This window comes from Triturus cristatus, chromosome 6 (assembly GCF_964204655.1).
Source record: "Triturus cristatus chromosome 6, aTriCri1.1, whole genome shotgun sequence".
Classification (NCBI taxonomy): domain Eukaryota; kingdom Metazoa; phylum Chordata; class Amphibia; order Caudata; family Salamandridae; genus Triturus; species Triturus cristatus.
The window spans coordinates 1,092,190,428-1,092,212,269 of NC_140589.1; the positions used below are offsets into that span (position 1 = coordinate 1,092,190,428).

Here is a 21,842-nt window from a genome sequence, read left to right on the forward strand (position 1 = left end):
ATACTGACTGTTAGTGCGTGTACAAGCGTCTAAGTGTCTACATGAAATGCGAGGGGGCAGGAATCTTCCATAGTAACAGGGGCTATGAATTACTTGCATGAGGACAGTGAGGCCTGGCCCTTTGCTCGGTAGCTGGAAGAATGTTTACCTAAACTACTTAGACAGGAATGCATCGGATGAGGAGCGGAGCAGATAATCTTGAAGGTGAAATACAGTTTTTTGGCAGGCAACGGGCCGGATCAGGCATCGTTAGCCGCGCAGGGAGTAGGACAAAGTTCATGGATACAGATGCGGGCTCGGACTGGAGCTTTCAGAGGTAGAAGGCAGGAAAAGGCTTGATGACAGAATTCAGGGCCTACTCGCCTGAACTGTAAAATGTGGAAAGTGAACCACATAAAGTCGGTGGCCTTTCATACTTAGGAACGGAATATCCGACTCATTCATGGCGGATCTGAAAGAGGACATGTTGATGGTGGACGCACATGTATTTGCGTCTTCATAACTGGAACTGGAGGGAACATACATGTACTTGTAGCGTGCACATGGAGCCGTTGGGGTCTAAGATAGGGGACATAACTGATCATAAAATTCATATTTCCTCATAACACTTTGGAATAATACCCCCATACCATTTCTGGTGATGAGGATATTATTCCCCCCTTCTAGAGGGAGAGACATGTTAAAATCCTACTTTGCTGTTTAACTCTAACCAAAGCCTCAGCATCACAAAATGGATGCTGCTGCCACAGACACAAGTCTGACCTCCTGCTGCTGGGAGTGATCCCGGCAAGGGAGGCTTGGACAATAGGTTTCCTGCTTGGGGAGGTGCTAGCACCTCCCCAGACAGCCTTTAGTGTATTGGGGCAGGGTGGGCTGAAAGGAATGAGACATGCCTGGGGCACACAAGGTGTTCCTTGCATAGTCCAGTTCAAACCGGTGCTGGGGCACTCCAGCCCCAGTCCTGGCGCGAAACTGGACAAAGGGAAGGGGGTGTAACCACCCCCCTCCCAGGTCCCACCCATAAGGCGAGACCTAGCAGGTAACCCAGCCCCCCAGATTAGTATAAGAGTGGTAGCTGGGCCCCAGGAGATTAGATTATCCTGAACCTGCAACTTGAACAGAAACTCTGGACCTTCGACATTCGACGAAAGAAGAAGACCGAAGAATCTCCCTTGTGGCCAAGGAGTGGCTACCCTGTGCAAACAGGCACCATCAAGAGACTACCCTTTACTTTGCTAAAGTTCTACGAGGGACCGACTGCAGAGCCTGACCAGAGCCTTGACTTCCAGACTTCTCCGACCCTGATCCACATCCACAGCCGAGCTGAGATCCGTGGAGGCGACGAGAGACGTGGGACCGGCTACCTGGGAAAAGTGGCAAGTATCTTCCAGCGCAGCTTCTGAGGTACCCTCGAAGTTGTGCACCGGGGATTGAGAAGCCCCAACCCCAAGCACCATCTGCACCGAAGATCAGCCCCCCACACTCCACGAGTCCTGCGTGGGGCCCTTCTGCATTTTCCTGCTTGCCGCGTCTGTCCGGTTGCTTGCCCGTTGGCTAGCGGCCTTTGTGACGACACACCTTGAAATCTTCACTGCTGGTTTGACTCTTCCAGACTGGCTCCCGCTCCTCTGCAAAATAGAAGGACCCCAGACCTTCCTGGTCTGCACCAGAAGCAAGTCCTCCGTTCTTCGTGGGTTCCGCTTGCCAAGGCTTGTTGAGTCCTAGCTCGACTTCGACGCCGCCGACAGCAAGAGCCTTCGTGGGACAGCTCGCCTCCTGGTCCTGGTCGTCCTCGACATCTCCTGGTACCTGTGGCTGCAGCGACAAGCTTCACCTTTCACCTGCAGTCTTCACGACATCGCCTGGTTCCTTCCTGGTTCCACGTGGTCACTGGATAGTGACCTTGACTCTGTCCCTTCTGCTTGCAGGTATCCTCTCTTCTTGATCCCGGCCTTGGGATCCACCGGACACTCTTCACTGACCGCCTGTCAGCAACTTTCCTTCAGGCATCCATAGAAGTCCACGACGAAACCCGACGCAAGTTCACACCTATGCACCCGCAGTCCGTGGGCTAGGTAACTTGGGTACTCCGGTGCTCACAAGGGTAGTGACTATCCTAAGGTCTAGTTTCCGAGTCTCGACTCTCTAGCTGCTTCAGAAGTGTCCTTAAACTGTTAATTTCTAACTGCTAGTAATTCTATCGACTTTTACGCATTACGCGTGAGTGTTTCCACTCTGCACCTGAATCCCGTGGGCCTCCCACTTCCTAACTGTTGCTAGTGTAGTGTAGCCCCAGCGATTCCCTAGGCCTAGGCCTATCCTATTTCCGTGACAGTGGTCCTTATACCACTTCTTTAGTATATGGTTTGCGTGGCACCTAGGAGCCTAACTGTATTACTTACCTGTGTGATTTAATGTATGCTTAAATAAGACTGTGTTGTACTTACCTCTAATCTCATAAAGAGTGCTGAGGGTTTGACTAGAATAAATACACGTTATTTTATATATATATCCGTTGTGGTGTCCTTTCATTTGGTATTCAAGGGATTATACATGGTATCACAGCTGGCTTCACATGCCATTCAGAGTTTAGCCTAAGACTGCTCTTGTCCATGCAACCACTAGGATAGCTGGTCTATAAGGGTGACTTTACAACCAATCACCATAAGGGTTGTTTGGACTGATATAAGGTGTACACTAGAACTAGTGACATCATACATCAGGCCAACTTCTCACACACGTCCCTGCGGATTCTGCCATTCAGAGGTTTCTTGCGGGGCTTTGTCCTCCTCCTCAGTGACCTGTGAGTCGGTCTGTGTTTTGGGAAGTGTTCTTCCGTTGTTTTCATGGGGCCTTGTAGCGCGTCGCCTCGGTTGTGTGCTCTGTGTGGTTCATGTGCCTTCAGGTCCTTTTGTTGGGACTTTGGTGCTGATCGCTGCTTGTCCGGCCCTTTTTTTGACTTGTGTTTTGGCTGTTGGGAAGCCGCGTAGGCCCTGAGATTTGGCCTTCTGTGTATTCTTTATTGGCTGATTGACAAGCCGTCTGCGGTTTTCTCCGCAGGTCTTTCTGTTGTCTTGTGCTGCAGAAACTTTTTCCTAAGAGGGTTCCCATGTTCTTGGGACGTAACATGCCCTATGTGGGGTAATGGTAGCTATTATATAGCTCTCTCATGTGCTGGGGAGGTGTGGTCGCCCGTTGGGCCTCTGCTCTCCGTGGCGTCACGGTATGTTGCAGGTGCGATCTTCTTGCTTCCTTCTTCTGGATCGTTGTGTCGCTGGCCTAGTCTGGCCTGCTGTCTGCGGCATCACGTTGTAGCGGTTTTGCATTTCTGTCCGCTTTGGTCCTCTGTGGTGTTTCTGGTGGACAGATTGCTCCATCCTCCGTCTTTCTTTCTTTTTTTCTTTCTTTCTTTCTTCCTGTTTCCACTTCATTCGTGGGTCCGTTTGTGCCGGCCCCCTCATATTTTGTTACGCCACTGCATACTACCTGTCACTTACTATGCCACTATATTGCATAAATGGAAATACTTTAATAAACAGATTCAAACAAAAAAAATCATGAAGTTCCAGCTAAATGGCCATCTTTTGATTGTAGGAGAGTAGGGTCTGCTTCCTATGGTCACCCCCACTTTTTGCTTTTGCTTCGCTGGTTTTCGACTTAGATGTGGCTGTGGGCCTGCTAATCAAACCCACAGCCCAGCTGTTCTCTCTCTCTAAATTCATACTATGTACTTTAGGTACATAACCCAATTGGTAAGGATCACCTTATAGGGCCCTGTACAGTGTACCTTAGGTACCCAGGGTATGGGTGTACCCTAGGCCTACCAGGGGCTGCAGCATGTATTATGCCACCCCTGGCTGGCCTCCCATCATGACACAACTGGCTGATCACTCAGCTGGGGCAAGGTCGTGTAATCACCCCTTGCTTAGGTATAGTATTCCTATACCTACCTTATATATAGACACATGGGTAACCTTTCAGCCACTCCTATGGCAAGCCTTAACAATCCTGGAGGCAGAGTGCTTGGTAACATGTGAGATGGTGCTCTAGCATGAGCTGAGCCTGTCTGCAGCTTTCGGAACCATGTCCTTATAGCTGTTCTATGATATAGCCTACCATATACTCTTAAAGTGCCTTATAATCCTCGCGGTTATGGTAACTATGGTTTGGCTTTACCAAAACATGTCGCGTAAGGTGTCTAACACTTTGGAATACTACCCCCACACCATTTCTGGCGATGAGGATAGTATTCCCCCCTTCTAGAGGGAGAAGACATGTTGAAGTCCTACTACCCGGTTAAAGTTAACCAGAGCCCCAGCATCACAAAATGGATGCTGCTGCCACGGACACAAGTCTGACCTCCTGCTGCTGGGAGTCCTTCCAGCGAGGGAGGCTTGGACAATAGGTTTCCTGCCTTGGTAGGTGCTAGCACCACCCTAGGCAGGGCTTAGTGTATTGGGGCAGGGAGGGATGAAAGAAACGAGACACTGCCTGGGGCACACAAGGTGTCCCATGCATAGTCCAGTTCAAACCGGTGCTGGGGCACTCCAGCCCCAGTCCTGGCGCGAAACTGGACAAAGGGAAGGGGGTGTAACCACCCCCCTCCCTGGTCCCACCCATAGGAGGGACCTAGCAGGTAACCCAGCCCCCCAGATTAGTATAAGAGTGGGAGCTGAGTCCCTAGGATTTTGGATTATCCTAAACTGAAACTAGACACGAAACTCTGGACCTTCGACATTCGACGACAAGAAGACTGAAGATTCTCCCTTGTGGCCAAGGAGTGGCCACCCTGTGCAAACAGGCACCAACAAGCGACCTGCCGTTCGCTTTGCCCAAGTTCTACGAGGAAACGACTGCAGAGCCCGACCAGCGCCTTGACCTCCAGACTTCTCTGACCCTGATCCACATCCACAGCCAAGCTGAGATCCGTGGAGGCGATGAGAGACGTGGGACCGGCTACCTGGGAAAATTGGCGAGTAGCTTCCAGCGCAGCTTCTGAGGCATCCTCGAAGTTGTGCTCTGGGGATTGAGAAGCCCCAACCCCGAGCACCATCTGCACTGAAGATCAGCCCTCCACACTTCACAAGTTCTGCGTGGGGCCCTTCTGCATTTTTTTGCTCGACGCGTCTATCCGGTTGCTTGCCCGTTGGCTAGTAGCCTCAGTGACGACGAACCCTTGACTTTTCACCGCTGCTTTGGCTCCTCCAGACTGGCCCTTGCTTCCCTGTGAAAGAGAAGCACCTCAGACCTTCCTGGTCTGCACCTGAAGCGAATTTTCCATTCCACGTGGGTTGCCTTTGCCAAGGCTTGTTGACTCCAATCGGGACGTCGACTCCGCCAGCAGCAAGATCCTTCGTGGGGCAGCTCGTACCCTGGTTCTGGTTGTCCTCAACGCCTCCTGGTCCACGCAGCTGCAGAGACAAGCTTCAAGACATCACCTGTGTTCTGCACGACATCGTCTGGTTCCTTCCTGGTTCCACACGGTCACTGGCTAGTGACCCAGACTTTTTCCCCTCTGCTTGTAGGTGTTCTTCCTTCAAGATCCATCCTTGGATCCACCGGACATCTTCCTCCTGGACGCCTGCCAGCATCTGTTCTTCAGGCATCCATAGGATCCAGCGACGACACCCGACACATCTTCACACCTATGCACCCGTCTTCTGTGGGTGAGGTAACGCGAGTACTCCGGTGCTCCAGTGGATATTGACTATCCAAGTGTCTAAGTCTTTAGTTGCTTCCTCCTAGTTATTTCGGAAGTGTCCTTATCCTTCCTATTTCTAACTGCTACATTCCCATTAACTTGAATGTAACCCGCGTGTGTGTTTCCACACTCGCTTCCCGTGGACCTCCCACTTCCTACCTATTGATAGGGTAGTGTAGCCCCAGCGATTCCCTAGGCCCTAGGCCTACTCCCTGTTCGTGACGTGGTACTTATACCACTTTCTTAGTATATGGTTTGCGTGGCCCCTGGGCCTAACTGTATTTTTCCTGTGTAACTTAACGTATGCTACTTAAGAAATTGTTTGTGCTTAGACCTCTGAACTCATAAAGAGTGCTGAGGGTATATGTTTGAATAAATACATTCTAATTTTATATATACCTGGTGTGGTGTCCTTTCATTTGGTATTCAAGGGATTGTAATGGTATAACAGCTGGCTTCACATGCCATACAGAGTTTAGCCTAAGACTGCTCTTGTCCATGCTACCACTAGGATAGCTGGTCTATAAGGTTGACTTTACAACCAATCACCATAAGGGTTGTTTGGACTGATACAGGGTGCACACTAGAACTAGTGACATCATATATCAGGCCAACTTCTCACATTGATCATCAAAGCACTCTTGCAGCAAGGCTGTAAAGAACCAGACACTGTCTAGAGGTGCATCACCTTCTGTATCAAACAGTGTTACAAGCTAGCGGGAAATATGCTTTCAAGGTTAGTCCTTCAATAAGGCATCTGCTAAAGCACTGTTGTGGGGCATACCCAGAACATGCGTCTGCTAGGCAGCAGGCAGCAACCTTAGTCTCTGTGCATTTTGTTTTTGCTAAGAGTTACCATTTGGATGAACAAGAGAGACCTCGATCAGAATTTGGATGAACCTGTATGCTAATATTGTGCTCCGGAAACGGGTAGTCTACTTCACAAGTGCTTGTGGGTGAGTAAAGACTGTAATTGAGAGAATGACAATTTAATAAACACCTTTTAAATTCGTGTTTCTGAGTGCTCTTTTTTTACATAAAACCAAACAGTTCGAAAAAATTAAACAGGCGTAAGAAATATATTGATCAAAGTATTGTTTACGTTTGTTGTCAAATATTTTGGTCAAAGGTATTTTTTTTTTTTTAATACAGATTATGTTATGTTCAAAGTCTCACTGGCCACAAAAGTCCTGTAACAGCTGCGTCAGTCAGTGAAACAACAGGAGACATTGCAACTGTTTGTGATTCGGGTGAGTATCTCATAACGAAACAACTTCCTGTGTTAGATTCACAATGCACAATCCAGATTTAAAATCAATATCCTTATTTCTAGCTGCTGAACGCAAAAACATTTTTTAATTAAGCATTCTGCAGACCGTACACCATATCACTGTTGCTCAAGTACTTCCTGTACTAAATAACTAGTCAGTAAGCTGGTGACTGAATAACAAAATGCCAGACTTTTATCAAATTTCTTACCTACTTTGTTTTCAAGTGGTTATCCATCAGTACTGCAAGCACTGTCTTTGATCATGTCTTCAGACCATTACAAAGAATTGCTTTCAGAACTCAGGATGAGACTGTGCTTGTGTTGTTTTACTTTGCAAAATCTTTTTTTATATTATGTTTTTTTTTATCTCTGCTGCTGTGTGGCTTCTTATAAGCGTCTGGTCATTTAGTGGGATTTCACAGTGCATCTGAAATATTTGAAATATTTGTTTGGCCCCCATAGGACAGAGCTAGTATTAATATCAAGCGTAGTGGTGTCAATTGGCATTCCTTCAGTAACCAAAACCAAATTCTATGTTTTCAAAAAACGTAAACTACTAAATCTGATAGAGACATCTAGCCGCAGATTCCTTAACCTGGAATATCCCCGGGCGTCAGACTGGAACAGGGAAACCTTTTCTGCAGCAGTACCTGTGCACGCCGGAGGGCGGCGTCGCCCGGCTCCGACTTGACGTGGTCTACGGAAGTGATGTCAATGGAGCCATTAAGTCCCCCCTGGTGCGATGCGTCCCAACGCGTATCCGGGAGAAGCGGTTCCTCTGGCCTGTTAGGCTTCAGGCCTTCACAACGCCATTTTGCGTCTGGAACAGTTTGCCGATGCCTGCGGGCTTCAAGTAGTGTGCGTCCTATTCACGGCAGATGTCAGCGACGGATTCATAAGAGATCTGTATGTGGTTCTTGCCGGCAGCTGAAGCCAAAGTCCCTGCGGGGACAACGGATGAAATTGATGTCCGCCCGGTTGTCCTGGTCAGAATCCTCACGGTGCCGGCCTCCGTCTCCGACGGAAGGATCCCAACGGCGCTGTTCTTCCTCCCACGCAGAGGATCCTGTTCGGTACAGGTCCCAGAGTTGTTCCTGTGGACAACGCTCGCCTGCCTCAAGTAAGCATTGGAAGAAATCATGGAGGTCGTCGACCTCGCACAAGTGTGACGTCGGGGACTGCTGCTCCCGGTCTTCACTGGACACAGTCGCCGCCCCCACCCACTGTTTTCTGGTGATGGGGCGACTCAGACCCAGATAGAGGTCTATTCCAGGGCTCTGCATGCCATCTTTGGGTCACCCCCTCTCCCTGGCGCACCTTCGGGCTCACAGTGGGGGTAGGTCAGGGGTTCGCCGGTGGGTTCGCCCTTGGTGCCGACCGAGTGCCTTGACTCCAGTTCCGGAGTCGCTGCGACGTCGGGACACGGCCCTCCTGCTGCATCTTCTCACAGCCCCATGGGGCTACCTGCGTTGTCGCTGGATGCGGCTGCAGCGCGGAGCCTCTACCTTCGTGGAGATTGAGTAGACCCCGGGCCGATGCTGGGCGGACGAGTCCTCTTCGGGGGTCGTCGATGTCGATCTGACGCCGTCTCTGCGTCTGTCGACGCCGGTTACGTCCTCAGCTGTTCCTCTGCTGGTGGAGGACATGACTCCAGTGGCTTCTCCACCCCCAGGATTTTTTTTTCAATGCTCCACGGAGCAGGGACCCATGGGGCACTACCTGGCTCATCATTCTGCGCCTCTGTCGTTTGGTGGACGGATTAGCCTTCAACCTTCCCCAACGGAAGGCTTGCTGTCTCCACCTCAGATGGCCACGGAGGCTAGCGCAGCGTTTACGAGGGCGGTTCGCAGGGCTGCGGATATCTTGCAGATGCAGTGGCCCTTGGTCTCCCTGCCTTTGGGTCCTTTGTTGGATATTCTCAACCAGGGCACGGTGGACCCTTGTTGCCTTTTGGCGGGTCATTGTATGATGTCCTTCTGGGGACTTGGGCCAGGCCCTCATTGGGGGTACATCGCCATCGCCCGGTTCCTGATGACCCTGCCTGTTTGTCCCTCCCTCCTAGGGTTAAAGGACTTGTACTCCAGGCAGCGCTCCCTTCCTCTCCTCCTCTGTTGCTTTCTCCCACTCGGGAGTCTAGGTGGTTGAAGTCGTGTGGCCGCAATGTCTTTGCATCCACCAGCTCAGGCCTTCGGTCCCTGAACAGGACCTTCATGTTTGCTCGGGCTAATCTGAAAGAAACACGTTAGTTAGATTCCTTACCTTAGAATATCCTCGGGCATCAGGCTGGATCCGGAAAGATTTTTCGTCAGCAGTACCCTTGCGCGTCGGTAGGCGTCATCTGCGACTCTGCGTTCGTTGTCGGCGTCGTGATTGCCGGGATGATGTCGTCAGAGTACTTAGACGCCGCCCTCGCGCACTGACGTCTGTTCTTCTTTTTTCCGCGCCAGTAAGCGCAGATCCCGGAAGAGCATACCCTTTAGTCACTTTTTGACTAACTTTTTGGAATTTTTGGTCTATTCTTTCGAGTTGACCTCGACTCCTGGTGCCGGTAGGGATACCCGGGTTCAAGCCGTGTGACGCCTGTCACCGACTGATGTCGGTTACCGACCCCCACCGTCTTCCTTGGGGCCGACCATGATGACAAGTCCTACCCCGAATGCCGGACCTTGACCTCGAAGGCTAGGCGGGACCGAGATCCGGCAGTCAGATCCCGGTTGAGGGACCGGTCGCGGAGCCGAAGTCATCACCGCTCGTCAGGTTCGAAGTCCTCGCATTCAGGTAAGTAGAGGCACAGTAAGAAGAAGTCGAAGAAGCGACACCGCTCTTCTGACTCCCCTCACCGGTCGCGCGACTCGGCTGAGGGTTCGGGTGGCACAACCCACGCGGCTCCGTCGGAGCCGCAGGAGTCGCTTCCGGCCACATACCCTCCAGTCCCTGGGCCTAATGCGACTCCGGGCGAGATTCGGAACTTCCTCGTGGCCATGAGGAGTCTCGCTCTGCCGTCATGGCCTGCTGGCGCGCCTTCGGGCCCCGCAGGTCCAACTGGGAGGCCTAGCGAGCTGACTGCTTCGGCCCCGGCGTCGTCAACGACTTCGGTCCTGACGCCGCAGTTCCCCGTGGGATCCAGACATGGATCCCGGTCGACACCGGTTGACCTTATGAGCCCTCCGCCGGCTCTGACCCCTATGGTGCCACCCCCGACGCTGTCTTCGGACGATGCCATCCCCTGTTTCAGCCCCGGTCCGGGTCCGGCGCCGTCTCTGGCGCCGATGGATGAGCATTTCATCTACCACCCGGCTCCATCCTTTCTACCTGTATACCAGGAGACGGATGTAGGGGAGGACTGGGAGGGGTCTGAGGACCATCTGGCCCAGCAGTGCCAGTTAAGTCATGACTGGGCAGACGAGCTGGGGGATGCCAGTGGTCTCGACACTTCGCCTGACACTGGCTTAATCTCTTCTCCTTCTGTGCTACGGAGGAGGGTGCAACTTATTCTGCGGTGCTGCGCAGGGCTGCAGAGGCCCTTCACCTGGAGCTCCCTGCAGCGGCCGTGAGGACTAACCTCCTCACTGAGGTGCTTCAACCGCCAGTAAGCTCTTTGGAGCCTCTACTGCAGTTCAATGAGGCCCTCACTGACGTTCTGATGGGCACTTGGTCCAAGCCCTCCACAGTCACTCCTGTGGACCACCGCCCTGCTCCGGGTGACCCCAGCTTTCTGTCAGTGCACCCCACCCTTGAGAGTCTGGTTATCCAGGCCTCTACGTCCCAGACCGCCTTCCCGTCCGCTCCTCCGGATCGGGAATCCAAAAGGTTGGAGCAGTTTGGGAAGAATTTGGTTTCCTCCCTAAGTTTGGGGTTGCGGTCTATGAATACCGCGTGCCTTTTGGACCGGTATAACCACTCCTTGTGGGATACGGTGGCGGACGTGCTGCCCCAGTGTCTGGAGGAGTCCCAGACACGGCTCGCTCAGGCTCTTGCTGAGGGGCAGGATGCAGCACGGTACTCCATTCGATGTGGACTTGACACCATGTACTTGCTAGGTAGAGCAATTGCGATGACTGTGGCGATTCGTCATCACGCCTGGCTGAGGTCCACGAATTTTTCAGGGGATGTCCAGAGCACACTCATGGACATGCCCTTAGACAGCCGTCGCCTTTTTGACGACAAAGTGGATAGTGCGCTGGAGCGCTTTAAGGACTCCAGGGCTACAGCCAAGTCCTTGGGCCTCTCGGCCCAGCGCCAGCAACCTTCCGCTTTTCGCCCCTTTCGTGGCCAAGGAAGGGGCGCCCCACATGTCCGTCTAGCCACAGGCCGCAGAACCAGCCTCAACGCGGACATGGATTCCGCCATGGCGGAGCAGGGGGACAGAGAGCCGGTCAGTCCACATCTGCTCCCGCAGCATCTGCCTCAAAGCCTTCCTAGTCCGACCTTTCAGGCCATTCCACGCCAGTAGGAGGCAGAGTTCGCCATCACCGGCTCCACTGGCATACCATCACGTCGGACAGGTGGGTGCTGCAAATCGTCTGAAGGGGCTCCCTCCCCTTCGAGGCGACCCCTCCAGCCATGCCACCGCAATACCATCGCATGTTGGGGGACCACTTGCAACTTCTGCGGGAGGAAGTTACGGCCCTCTTGGCCAAGGGTGCCATCAAGCGAGTTCCTGGCCCAGAAGTAGGACGGGGTTGTTACTCCACTACTTTCTGGTTCCCAAGAAGGGCAAAGGGGGCCTACGCCCTATCTTGGACCTCAGGAGCGTCAACGCCTTCCTCCGGAAGGAGAAGTTCAAGATGCTCACTTTAGCTCTGGTTCTGGCTGACCAAGACCCTGGAGACTGGATGGTAGCGTTGGACTTGTAGGACGCGTATTTCTACATCCCCGTCCTGCCGGTCCACCGGCGTTACCTGCGGTTTACGGTAGGCCAAGAGCACTTTCAGTTTACCGTGCTCCCCTTCGGCCTCACCTGTGCCCCTCGAGTGTTCACGAAAGTGATGGCGGTGGTCGCAGCTCATCTGCACAGATCGGGGGTTCCAGTCTTCCCCTATCTCGACGACTGGTTGTTTAAGGCGGGCTCACCCCAAGCAGTCGTCTCCCACCTCCAGACCGCGGCCAACCTCCTGCTTTTGCTGGGGTTCTCCATCAACGTGCCGAAGTCACATCTGAGTCCCTCCCAGAAGCTCCTTTTCATCGGAGCGGTTTCGGATCTATACTCCCGAACAGCGGGTTTGGGATATTCAGGCTCTAATTCCGATGTTTCCGCCTTTATCCCGAGTTTCGGTCAGGATGGTCCTGCGATGCTGGGTCTGATGGCCTCCTGCTGGTACATCACGCCAGGTGGTGGATACGGGCTCTGCAGTGGGACCTGAAGTTCCAGTGGGCTCAACATCAGAGCAACCTGTCCGACCATGTCCTGATCTCGGAGGGCACTGCAAGACAGTTGCAGTGGTGGCTCACGGACCGCGTTTGGGTCAGTGACAGATCCCTCTGCCTACCCCAACCGGAGCATGTAGTGGTGACGGATGCGTCCCTCCTGGGATGGGGAGGCCACATGGGAGAGGCGGAGATCAGAGGCCTCTGGTCTCCGGCGGAGTCCCGGCTCATATGAACCTATTGGAGCTGCCGGCGATCCGGCTTGTACTAAAGGCATTCCTTCCCTCTGTATGTGGAAGTGTAGTGAAGGTGTTCACGGACAACACCACCGCCATGTGGTATTGCAACAAACAGGGCGGGGTGGGGTCGTGGACCCTTTGTCAGGAGGCTCTGCGCCTCTGGACATGGCTAGAACATCAGGGCATCAACCTGGTGGTTCAACACCTGGCGGGCTCTCTGAACGCCAGGGCGGACGAACTCAGCCGCCGGTGCATGATGGATCACGAATGGTGTCTGAGCTTGGATGTGGTGCAAGGCCTCTTTCGGCAATGGGGAGAGCCTTGGTTAGATCTATTCGCCACCAAAGAGAACGCGCAATGTCATCAGTTCTGCGCGTTGGAGTTTCCAAGGCGACACTCGCTCGGGGATGCTTTTCGTCGCGAGTGGAGTTGTGGTCTGTTGTACGCCTTTCCGCCTATACCACTTCTGCCCAGAGTGCTGAAGAAGATCAGGCACGATTGGGCCCAAGTCATACTTGTGGCTCCGGACAGGGCTCGAAGAGCATGGTATCCCGAGCTACTCAGTATGACCCTTGATCCCCCGATCCGACTGCCTCTTCGGGAGGATCTTCTGTCGCAGCAGCAGGCGACGGTCCTCCACCCGATCATGTCCAGTCTCCACTTCATTGCATGGAGATTGAGCGGCAGGAGTTGATTCTTTTTGACTTGCCTCCTGAAGTTTGTAATGTCATTCTGGCAGCCAGGCGGCCCTCCACTAAGTTAGTATACGCCTGCTGGTGGAACAAATTTGTGGCATGGTGCACAGCAAAGGCTGTGGATCCCCTTTCTGCCCCTCTTTCAGAAGTCCTTTGTTCCTTCTTTCTTTGGCTCAGCAGGGCTCTGCTCTGGGCACTATCAAGGGCTATCTTTCTACTATTTCGATCTTTTTAAGGCTCCCAGATCATCCCTCGCTTTTTCAAGTCCCCTGTTGTAAATAGATTTCTCAAAGGCATTGCCCACCTTTTCCCTCCTATTCCTTTCGTGATGCCACAGTGGGACTTGAATCTGGTTCTTACATACTTGATGTGCGCTCCCTTTGAACCTCTTCATAATTGTCCTCTGTGTCTCTTATCTCTTAAGACTGCTTTCCTGGTTGCTATCACCGCTAGGCGAGTGAGTGAGCTCCAGGCTCTTTCTTGTAAGCCTCCTTTTCTATCTTTCCATCCGGAAAAGGTTGTGCTCAGAACCCGTCCATCCTTTCTACCAAATGTTGTCTTTGCTTTTCACATCGGGCAGACCATCACTTTGCCCACCTTCTTTCTGCCTCTGCATCCTTCTAGAGAGAAACTGAGGCTCCACCGTCTGGACCCAAAACCTCTCCTCCTCCTCTCCTTTTACCTGAATCGCACACAACAGTTCCAAGTGGATGACCAGCGCTTTGTTGGCTACGTTGGCGCCAAGAAAGGTCGGGCTGTACACAAACGAACTATCTCCAGATGGGTCGTTTTGTGTATTAAAGCCTGTTATTCTTTGGCTAAAAAGGAACCTCTGTTGGGGTTGCGCGCTAATTCCACCAGGCCGACGGCTGCCACTGCGGCGTTGGGACGTGGTGTCCCCTTACAAGACACCTGACAGGCGGCTACATGGGCCTCGCTGCACACTTTCACTAAGCATTACATAGCCAAGTCCAAAGAGACGACTTTTTTGGCCGACTTCCTGGTGTGATCTTGTTGCGTAGACCCACCACCGGGGTTGGTATTGCTGGGGTATCTATTCTAAGGTAAGGAATCTATCACTAACTTGTCTCTTTCAGATGCACAAGTTTCTACTTGTGTAACGATATATCTGTAAGAGACATTAGTTAGTGATAGATTCCTTACCACCCCACCCATCCTCCCCGTTCTGCGAACTGATTTCTAGGGTTAAGGTCATCCCTTTCAGGGCCCTAGTTTCAAGGCTCCAGTGGTCAGTATCTTGCATGGCTCTGCGTTCCTGGCACGGAAAGTCGTGTACAAAACTGACGTAAGTGCGCAAGGGCGACATCTAAGTAGCTGCTGCGACGTCATCTCGGCGACCATGATGCCGACAACGGACGCGGAGCCGCGCGACGCCCCCTTCCGACATGTAGGGGTACTGATGACGAAAATTTTCCGGATGCAGTCTGATGCCTTGGCATAATTCTAAGGTAAGAAAACTATCACTACTTATGTTTCCTGCAGGTATATCATTACCGAAGGTAAGTAACTTTTTCATCTGATAGAGACACAGTTTTAGCCGTAAATTCCTTAACACCCGCCCATCCTCCCCATTCTGCGAGGACCTTTCCAAGTTGGGTTCTGCCCACTTGCCTCCTTACAGGTGGCCTTGGTCTTTCTGAGGGGTGCTTTAGTTCACCTACCTCCGGGGCAAGATGTCATTCTGTTTTGGCATATTGACTCTCCACCCATTCTCGATCTTGGGTGGCTAGGTTATGTGCCATTCAATGCTCCTCCACCCGGGTTCTTCTGGCATGGAGATTCTCATGTTCTTCTACCCTCCCCCCAGCCTCCTCTGTTTCTCCCCATTACTTTGGGGTCTCCTTGTCCATTATGCAGTCGATTTGGTTGAATTTCTGTTTGACTATGCTACAGTTCATAGGTCATTGTGGGGGTGTGGTAAACATTCTCTGTTGTTGCTCACTTCTGGTCACTTGCCATGAGTCATGTTGTTCCCGTCTTATTGTACTTTACAGTTACGTCCTGTGGTTACAGACTGTCTTTCATACAGTTCCATCCTGTGGTTGCAAACTGTCCTTCGTTTGTCATGCCATTCATTTCCTATGTCATTGACTCTTAGGGGGCCATGGTTCTTCGCTTTGGCGAGTCTGTTTCTAGGGGCGGGTGCTTTGTTCGCTCCCTTCTGTCTCTTCAAGAGTTAAATACTCTTTCAACATCGTCCCTTCAAGTGTTGAGTACTCTTTTCACATGGTGATGTTTCTCATCATTCTATGATTTCCTGTCATTGTTGTTTCAAAGATTTTTGATATTTTTGGGCACACTGTTTTTATACTCTCACAGTTTTTGTAGTGGCTCCGCGTTGTGGCACGGAAAGGTTTCACAGTAGAATACTGACGTCAGCGCGCTGGGGGGGAGACAGGACTTATATTGCTCCATTGACGTCACTTCTGTGTACAACGTCAAGATAGAGCCAGGTGACGCCGCCCCCGGCGCGCAGAGGTACTGCTGGGGAAAAGGTTTTCCGGATCCAGTCTGACGCCTAGGGATATTCTAAGTTAAGTTTAGGAATCTGCAGCTAGACTGTGTCTCTACCAGATACATCATTACCAAAGGTAAGTAACTCGTTCTTTAACACTTTTGCATGGATAGGTGTGAGAAGTTGGCCTGGCATATGCTGTCTCCTAGTTATAGGGACACCTTGCACCAGTCCAATTCGACTCCTATTGATGATAGGTTTAAGGCAACCTTTAAAGAAAGCTATCCTAGTGGTAGCTGGGGAGAGCAGCCTTCAGGCTAAGTCTTGAAGGAGTGTTAAGCTTATTGTTTTACCATAATAACCTTTTGAATAACCAAATGAAAGAGTAGCCCACACAGGTATATATATAAAATATATGTATTTATTCTAGACAGAATCCCACCACAGTCTCTTTATGAGGCTAGTGGCAAAGTTACAATTCAAACAAGCATTTATAAACACAATAAATAGCACAGGAATCACAGGGCCCCAGGGGGGGACCAAACCATATATAAAAAAAGTGGTATAAGAACCACGACAATTCTACAGACAATGCCTAGGGCATTTAGGATCGCTGGCCCCTTAAGAATCCACCCCAGGTTATGAGGAAGGGGACCCACGGGAGGCGCGTGCAGTGGAAATAGCTGCTATCGGGATCTCTATTAAAGCCTATGGGGAATGTCGCGGTTAGATTTACACAGATTAAAGTCACTTCTAGCAGGAGTACAAAGTTAAAACGTTAGACTTAAGCTTTTGAGCAGCCCACTACCACGAGAGTACCGAGGTACCACTGTTACCTGCCCCAGGGAAGCCGGGTGCATAGGTCGTTTTCGATGTCGGGTCGCGGGCTGATTTTCTATGGGAAAATATTCAAAAGTGCTGCTAGCCAAAAGCGTCGATGATGCCGTGAAGATCAAAGATGTGAAGATTGTAGAGAAGAACCTGAAAGCAGAGGGGACAGAGTCTGGGTCACGGCACAGTGACCAGGGAGCTCAAAGCAAAGAGCCCTTCAATGTCTGGTGCTTCAAGTGGAAAGAGGTGTAGCTTGGATCTGCAGCCATGGGCTCCGGGAGGCTTCAAGGAAGGCCAGCTTCTGGAGGGCGACTGTCCCACGTCGGATGAGGGTCGCTGCGGTGTTAGTGTCCGGATTGGATCCACTAAGCCTTAGCAACCGTAACCCACGCAAGATGAACAAATGAGCTACTGGTGCAGACCCACGAGGTCTGTGAGAGGTCTCTTTTGTAGAGACTGTAGAGCAGGCCTGGAGCAACCAGGGGAACTCTTAGATGTCGAGATTGTCCTCCGCTTGGGCCCCCAAGTCGAGAGACAAGGGACCGCGGAAGGCAGCAAAATGGAGTGCGTAAAAGGGAGCCCACGGGCCACCGGAGGGGGCTAGGGTGCTGGTCTTTGGCACAAATGCTGCTGAGTGGTTGGCTCAATAATGGCCCAAAGCACAACTTCCCCACTGGTCAGGGTCGTGTGCTACGCAAGAGGTGGCCGGTGTCCTGGGGTATAGGGAATATCGGCGCCCACGCGGTCCACGGTACCAAGGTTTGCTGTGCACACTCACTGGCCTCTGGGATGCTTAGGAAACCCACATCAAGGGTGCTGGAAGTCGTCGAAGTCCGTGAGAGCAGCGAAGTTTCAACCGGGTCACTTGCAGTGTTTCAGGTGCCTGCCAAGCAGGGGGATAACCTTTATCCCAAGGGAGATTTCATCCGTCAGCTGGGCAGCAGCAAGTCGAAGGTCAAGACTGTAAAGTTCAAGATTAATCTGAGGCTCTGGGGCCACGTTATTCACCTTTATCCCCAAGATTAGGGGAGTGTCCAGAGTAGTGTCGAGTGGTGAGGCAGGAAAGGGTGGCTACACCCTCTCCCCTTTGTGTGTTTCCCGCCTGGGCGAGGGGCAGGATGCCCCTGAACCGGTTCCAAGCGGTGTATGCAGAATGAAGGCACTGCAGCTGCGTATGTGCAACTCTGAAAGGACATTTGGTGCACCCACCCTGTTCCAATCCACATATCCTGTCTGGGGAGATGCTAGCACCTCCCTGCCACAGGAGCCCTATTGTCCAGCTGGCGAGGCTGGGGTTTTCCCCAGCAACAGCCAGCCAGGGTCGTGTGGGTGGCGGGTAGTAGCCATTTTGTGATACTTGTGCACTTTTAAATTGGTGTCTAAATTCTACTGCTTTTCCCATATCGCCCCTCTAGCAGGGTGGAATCGTACCCTCATGCCCATGACTGGACTGGGGGTATGATTCCTACATGTTTGACACCAAACACAATATGGTTCTGTGTAGCCATTCTCAAGTTATCACGCTATCGTGATAGACTTATAATGCGGTTAAGAGTATATGGTATGGCTACACTACAAACAACCCAGCAATGATTTTACGAGGGTTGCAGAGAGGCCCTACTCATGTAGGGTTCCCCCCTCACACATACCTCAGCACCCTGCCATGTAGGATTACCAAGGCCTGCTATAGGGGTGACCTATGAGAGTATATGTGTTGTAATGGGGTGGGATATAGTGTACCTATATCCCTGTAAGGGGTGCTAGCACCACCTTACCCAGACTACAGTAGTGGTCTGGTGGTGTCAGTTTGTATGGCTGTCCCAGGGTGGCACAATAAGTGCTGCAGCCCTGGTAGGCCTATTGAGGGACCCATGCCCTGGGTACCTAGGGTACCATCTACAAGGGACTGTCAGGGCACCCTCAGCATCCAATTGGTTTGTACCTAGGGTACTCACATCAGTTTTAAGGAGAAAGCAGATAGGCTGGGGTCCTGGATAGCAGGATCCCAGCCAGACTAGTCAAAAACCACTCAAATACCAGGCAAAAAGTTGGGGGCAACCATTAGTCAGATTCCACCTTCCTACAATAGGTGACTTTTTTTTACCCGCTATTAAATCCCAAAAAGATTGCCTCTCTGGATCTCTATTTACTTGGGGTTTATATTGTCTTGGAATCTAAAGGGACAGAGGCATGGGCCAGATGTACTATTTACTGTCGCAATTTTTGACCAGTAAAAAATGTGAGAACCAACCTAAGTACTAATTGGTCAGTTCTTAAAATACCAATTCTTAGTGGGTTGGAATCTGCTGTACCTCAAGAATGAGGTAGGTCCGAAATTGCAACAAACTACAATTGGAGGCCATCACAGGAATGGTAGTCTTCTGGGATCTGCAGATCACCATGCCTGTGATTGCTTTTTAATAAAGCAAACCAAGTGGGTTTTTTGTGTGTTGTCTTTTATTATTAAAATGTTGCCTGTTTTCCTTTGAGTAAATGGGTCTGTGTTTAAAAAGAAAAGGTTACTTGTTTTCTGCCTTTAAGATTAAGCAGTGGTCTCCTGGACTCTACTGCCTACTTTTTTTACTGCATTCACAACAAGCTTTGGCAAAGCCGATAAGGCTTCCTTTTGGGACCTTGTAAGTGTTTAGCCGGAGCTATTGGCTATGCTAATGTGTTTAAGCAATGTTGTAGAGTAGTGTGGCTTATGTGCAGCATGTTGCAAAGTTATAATAAAAAAAAGTTATAAGCATTTTTGTTACCTTCTATATAATTAAGATGAGATTATCTATAACTGAACAACGTTATTAAAAAAAGAAGTAATATCGAAAATGTTAGTGCCTGTTCTAACGAATGTTATAGTTTTTTTTGTGGGTGGGGTGAGGGGTAGATCTAAACAACGGACGGGTAGATGTTGGCAAATAGTATAGGAATTTTAATTTGAGTAGCAGATGGATATTAGGGGAGAATTAACCAATGCCAGATTTTTTTGGTACTATGGCAATGACTTAAGTCTGAAATAGAAAATTAAATAACATAACACTTAATGTCCTTTGTCTTCCACCTCGTACTTTGAAAATGGTTATGAGCTATCTAAGCAGTATCCTACCAATATAAAATAACATCAATATAAAACAAGAGGTAGCAGTTACTAGCGCTACAATGCCATAATAGTCACAGAAGTGCATTATGCAAAAACTGAGTAACATAGCAAGCAGTGCACTTTTACCCCATCTTTACTCCCTTAGTACTGGTATAATTTTTAGAGCTACACAAACAACATGACAATGACATAATGTGAGGATAAAATGTAAGGCCACCCCAGTGGCAGAAGTCCGCTATTCAGAAAACAAATAACATAACAAGCTGTGTAGTTTCATTCCTTCTCTACCTGCTTAGCACCTCAAATAGGACTAGGAGCATTGTAAGAGCTACAATAGGCTGCTATTACATGGGAGACATGCTCTATACAGGTAGCACCACACAGAATACCACTGCACAGCAGACTCACCAGCACAGCCCAGCAGAAGTGTCAGCAGCATGATGAGTCCGGCTTCCTGTTCCATGTCTGAAGTCTGTGTGTTTGGATTTAAAAACTCCTTAGCGCCTCATAAGGAAGTGCCAAGTGTTTGCCAAGCGCCCTGCTCCCCTGAGCTGGCCGCAGGCTCCGACCCATGGCATTGAGTACTGCTGCAAACAAAAGTGAGCCATAGAAAACAAACTGAGCTCCCACTTGTGCTCGGCGCTCAGCTCTGCTGCTCCGAGGCTCTGTTAATTTAAAGTGAAAGCGCTTGTTAAAGTGCTTGTTCTTTTGCCGGCATCTGGCAGTTAGCCTGCTCTTTTTGCGGCTTGCCTTTTGGGTATTTTGCTTTGGTGACTTTAAAGCCTGAGCCGTGGGGAGAGACCTTCAGTATAAGAGGCTGCAGGTGTTGTGCTGAAAAAATGAAAGGCGCCATGCTGTGTGATGAAGCGTGGCAGATGTGATGCATGAATACAAACTAAAACAAGCTAAAATTTTATAGAAATTGTGCGAAGGGAATTCCTCTTTTCCGCGTAGATTGCTTAAGAACATTAAAACAAAATATCCCTCCGTGCGAACATATACTGTGGAATTGCAACAAGAAAAGTGTTGCCATTGTACACTGAGTACCCAAGGAAAGCCATGTAAAACATTTGGCTGTGCTCGAAAGCAGCAGCGCCTCTAGTCCCCAAAAAACTTAGCCTTTATAGAAAGCAAAACATTGTAGCAAAAACAGCGATTCAGCACTCCAATAAGTCAAGAAATTAGTGTAATTTGCAAATATAAGCAACGTAAAAAGAGGCACATGAATTCAGCAGGTTCTTATTTCTTGATTTCTTTATTGAAAAGATCTTCTTAAAAACGACCATAGCCAACGCGTTTCGACCCAGGTCTTCTTCAGAGCTATAAATAAGTACATAGTATACATTAAAATTTGCACCAAATACACACAATATGTACAATTTAAAACCAGTGCTCAAACAAACACTGTCAAAAAAGTAGTAAAAAAACATATCAATTTTGCCAAGGTACATCACAGAAAAACAATATATACAAATATTTGCATTGCAACAATATTTATTTTTAGATTTTTTGCCATATTTCACATAATTTCAACCTGCTGAAACTTTTGCAGGGACGGGGGAAACTGACTACAAAAAGTATTTCCATCAATAGGAACATTTTCACGAGGAGTGGGGCTACTCATGTGGCAAGAACCTTATACATATTTTTATATATATTCGGCATAAACAACCAAGGAAGAATCATAATGTTGCCAAGGTAATTCCATCCATAAGAACATTTTCAAGAGGAATGGGGCAACTCATATGGAAACACCGTATACATATTTTTATATATATAGCCTAAGCAGCCAACAAAGACTCATATTATTACCAAATCCATCAAAGGTGCTTACCAGTCACAACAAAAGCAGTATTTCTTAATTCATTTCTGTGTTTTTTCTGAACTTCTACTTGGTCCCTCTCTAAGATAGGAGTACCAGTTATACCTAAATAGAGAGGGAAAGGTAATGGCAACATGTTGCAAGTGCGCTAAAATCCGAAGCTGATTTCTCATAATAAGAATAAACAGTTGGTCATACCTTAGATTTTTCCAAGTACATTAGCAACGTAAGTATAGCTTGTTAAGGTTATTTCCAATAATTCATTCTAGTAGGGAGATGGGTATTTAGCCCATGTCTATCTGCAATTCATAAGAGTAATTGCACATGAGGCAGAGATTCTT

The 21,842-nt window shown here is 49.9% G+C and overlaps 1 protein-coding gene across 3 annotated transcripts in view; it reads left to right on the forward strand.

The window, feature by feature from the left end:
- LYST (lysosomal trafficking regulator) overlaps window positions 1–21,842 on the forward strand; it is a 3,752,809-nt gene that overhangs the window by 3,432,676 nt on the left and 298,291 nt on the right. For all 3 annotated transcript variants that reach the window (XM_085611970.1, XM_085611971.1, XM_085611972.1), the window contains one exon: window positions 6,854–6,951. In XM_085611970.1, the coding sequence (XP_085468096.1) occupies window positions 6,854–6,951 (98 nt within the window). The remainder of the gene's footprint in view (window positions 1–6,853; window positions 6,952–21,842) is intronic.